Here is a 3269-nt window from a genome sequence, read left to right on the forward strand (position 1 = left end):
ATGTGAGTATTATTTATGAAGGTGGTTGGAAATTTTTTGTTTTTACTCTAATACTTGTACTTTTACATATTTTATAAATATTTTATATGAAAAAAGATTTTTAAATAACTCTAAAAGCACAGATAATTAGATAAATTCAGACAAGTTTTGTAGAGACCTGCATAAGGATTACTACATCATTATTCAGATGTAATTCTTTGTCCATTCTACATCTCTCATTTTCTCATATTTCCACAGAATAGAGGAGGTCAAGGATTATATTATATACAATATGCCTGATTTGTGTGAAATATAGCTAGAACAGAGAATTTAATTGGCCTGCCTAGCACCAAGTTTTTTAACTGAAAAAATGTAGATTTCAGGGACTCTCAAGAGGAAGGGGATCAAGAACACAGTCAAGCAATTTTACAATTTCTAGGGACTTGGGATGGAGCCCAGTTCAACTGTAAATCCCTCTGAGATTATGGGACTATGGACACATGAGGATATTACCTTGTATCTTGCACATTTGATCTTTTGGTGAATAGATTAAGTGGACACTAGCAAATTAGAGTAGAGGGTCTCACACAGTAATCCACACTTGCCTCTGGGTCACCTGTTCTACCAGGATGCCTACTATCGGGTCCCAACACACCTTCCCTGACCAGTGCTGTCAGAGGGGGCATGGTTAGCCCTACATGTTCCAGTGTGTGCACTCTAACCTATCATCCACGGGGACCCCTACAACTTCTTCTCTAGTCAACCCTCCCTGCTCTGGGAGCCCTGGATCATAGACTATCTTTATCGTTTGTTGAGTGAGGCTGGATAGGACAAGGGGATATTGGGGACGTGGGGACACAATACATCAAGAAACAAGTCAGGGATCTGCCTGCTTTACAGTATTGTATAATGAGGGGAAAAATCAAGAAATATATTCATCATCTGTATGTCTCACTTCGTTATGCTTCTTTATTGCAGAATATGACAACACTTCCATTGCGTCAAGAAAAGAAACAGCCTTGTAATTACATATGGGTTATCTGAACCAAATCATTCTAAGAACAATTTGGTTGACTCTGAGGACATCATTTTTTTAATCTATAAGATTAAAAAAATACTACATAGTTAGGTGAATAAATAAATCATTTCTTTTGCATCAAAGTGTGCTACCTATTCTATATAAGCTATATTATCACTTTATCAATTCGTATTCAATTGGAAATATTGCAGAGAGTCAGTTTACTTACCAAGAATGTGCATTGTTGCACTCTTTTTCTAACTACTGACAAATAGAAGGAACCACCAGCTTAACTGCTTAGACACTCAGATGATTTTGCCTCCACTTGCATTTCCTTCCTCCACAACCAGGGATTTCCAGACCTGAGTGATGGCTGTTGACAACTGCACCACCTTTACAGAGTTCATACTCTTAGGACTCTCTGGCAGGCGAGATGTGCAGCAGGGGCTCTTTGTGCTCTTCCTGCTGGTTTATGGCATCACTGTGATTGCCAACCTAGGCATGATCCTGCTGATCAACATGGACTCCCGACTCCATACACCCATGTATTATTTCCTGAGCAATTTGTCTTTCTGTGATGTCTGCTACTCCTCCTCTGTCTCTCCCAAGATGCTGGCTGATTTATCTGAGAAAAAGAAGATTGCATATAATTTGTGTGTGGTTCAGATGTTCTTTTTTGGTACTTTTGCAGATGTGGACTGTGTCCTACTGTCTGTCATGGCATATGACCGTTATGTAGCCATTTGTAACCCACTTTTGTATACAGTCACCATGTCCAGGAGAGTGTGCATCCAGCTTGTGGCCACTGCCTACACTGTAGGTTTCATGGATATGACCATCTTTACCTATTTCACAACTCAATTGTCATTCTGCAATTCCAATATCATCAATCACTTCTTCTGTGACCTCCCACCATTACTAGCCATCTCCACCTCAGACACAACCACCACTGAAATAGCATTGACTGTTTGTAGTTGTGTTGTGGGGTCCAGTATCATCACTGTCCTCCTCTCCTACAGCTACATTATAACTGCCATCCTTCGCATGAAGTCGGCTGCAGGAAGATGCAAAGCCTTCTCCACCTGTGCTTCCCACTTAACTGCTGTGGCTATATTTTATGGGACAGTCTTTTTCATGTATTTCCAACCTAGTTCAAGTCACTCCATGGACACAGACAAAGTGACCTCTCTTTTCTATGCAGTTGTCATCCCCATGTTAAACCCACTGATCTACAGTGTGAGGAATAAGGATGTGAAAGGTGCCCTGAAAAAAGCAGTTGGCACTAAATTATGTACAGGGTGAAAGTGTGTTCAATCACAAAGGTTTTATTTATAGATGTTGACAGCTGAAGTTTATGGACATGGCACAGTTTTCTGTAGTCTCACAAATATAATTCTGGAAATTTCCTTACCCACCTTTGTGCCTAAATTGAATGTAGAGAATAGTCATTATGAACCTTTATGTCTTTGAACTAAGGAAAAGTAGTAATGGGCTTACTCAACTGTTTTGCAAAGAGGATCTTTGTGTACTACTCTGCTCTCTTCATGAGTATATATATATTTTTTTTTCCAGAGTTATATGGGTATAGTGCCATCTTCCTCCATGTTTAAATTTCCAGTTTTTAACCAATAATTTTCATAAACTTGATGAGCCAGAATGGAGTTCTAATAGGTTAACATAGCTTTCATTTTCTTCTTCCTATGTGCTTGTATCATCTCATAAATTTTCTATCATAACATGTAGAAGTAATAGGTAGTAAATGAATGCATAAGAATAAATTATAATTCTTCTGCCTTAGCTCAAAATCCCATAAATGCAAGACTCTTGTGTGTCTTGTTCACCAGTCTTTCTATTTTGTTATTTACAATGCTCATTTTCAGGATGCCATTCATAAACATTTATTGAATGATTGAATGTAGGTGTGTCCCCTACATGACAGATGTAAAAAGCAGCCTTTGTGAATGAAAAAAATCACTTTGTTTTGTTTTACTCTAGCATGTTCATTTGACACAGAATCCACTGGTACTTCTTCTTTGCCCAAGGCTGAGTATCAGGGACACAGATCCTGTCATGTAGACAACTTCTCAGATCCTCTGTTTATGATCATTCTACCCCAGGGGTGGGCAGCATCAGTAGATGTAGATTTATATAGCACATCACAGCCTTCACATCAGGCTGTGTATTTTCCCTCTTGCCCTCACTCTGGAGAACAGACACATGCTTTTGACAACTGTACAGAAACTGCATGAATGATGCTCGGGGGTCTAGGACC

The 3269-nt window shown here is 39.1% G+C and overlaps 1 protein-coding gene across 1 annotated transcript; it reads left to right on the forward strand.

Annotated features, from left to right (window-relative positions):
* The first annotated feature begins 1366 nt into the window (after positions 1–1366).
* LOC128626535 (olfactory receptor 1044-like) lies at positions 1367–2299 on the forward strand. Its single transcript, XM_053659222.1, has one exon. The coding sequence runs from the start codon at positions 1367–1369 to the stop codon at positions 2297–2299; it is 933 nt and encodes a 310-aa protein (XP_053515197.1).
* The last annotated feature ends 970 nt before the right edge of the window (positions 2300–3269 follow it).

The sequence above is a fragment of the Artibeus jamaicensis genome, unplaced genomic scaffold (genome assembly GCF_021234435.1).
Source record: "Artibeus jamaicensis isolate MK-2021 breed Jamaican fruit bat unplaced genomic scaffold, CSHL_Jam_final scaffold_614, whole genome shotgun sequence".
In the NCBI taxonomy this organism is placed as follows: domain Eukaryota; kingdom Metazoa; phylum Chordata; class Mammalia; order Chiroptera; family Phyllostomidae; genus Artibeus; species Artibeus jamaicensis.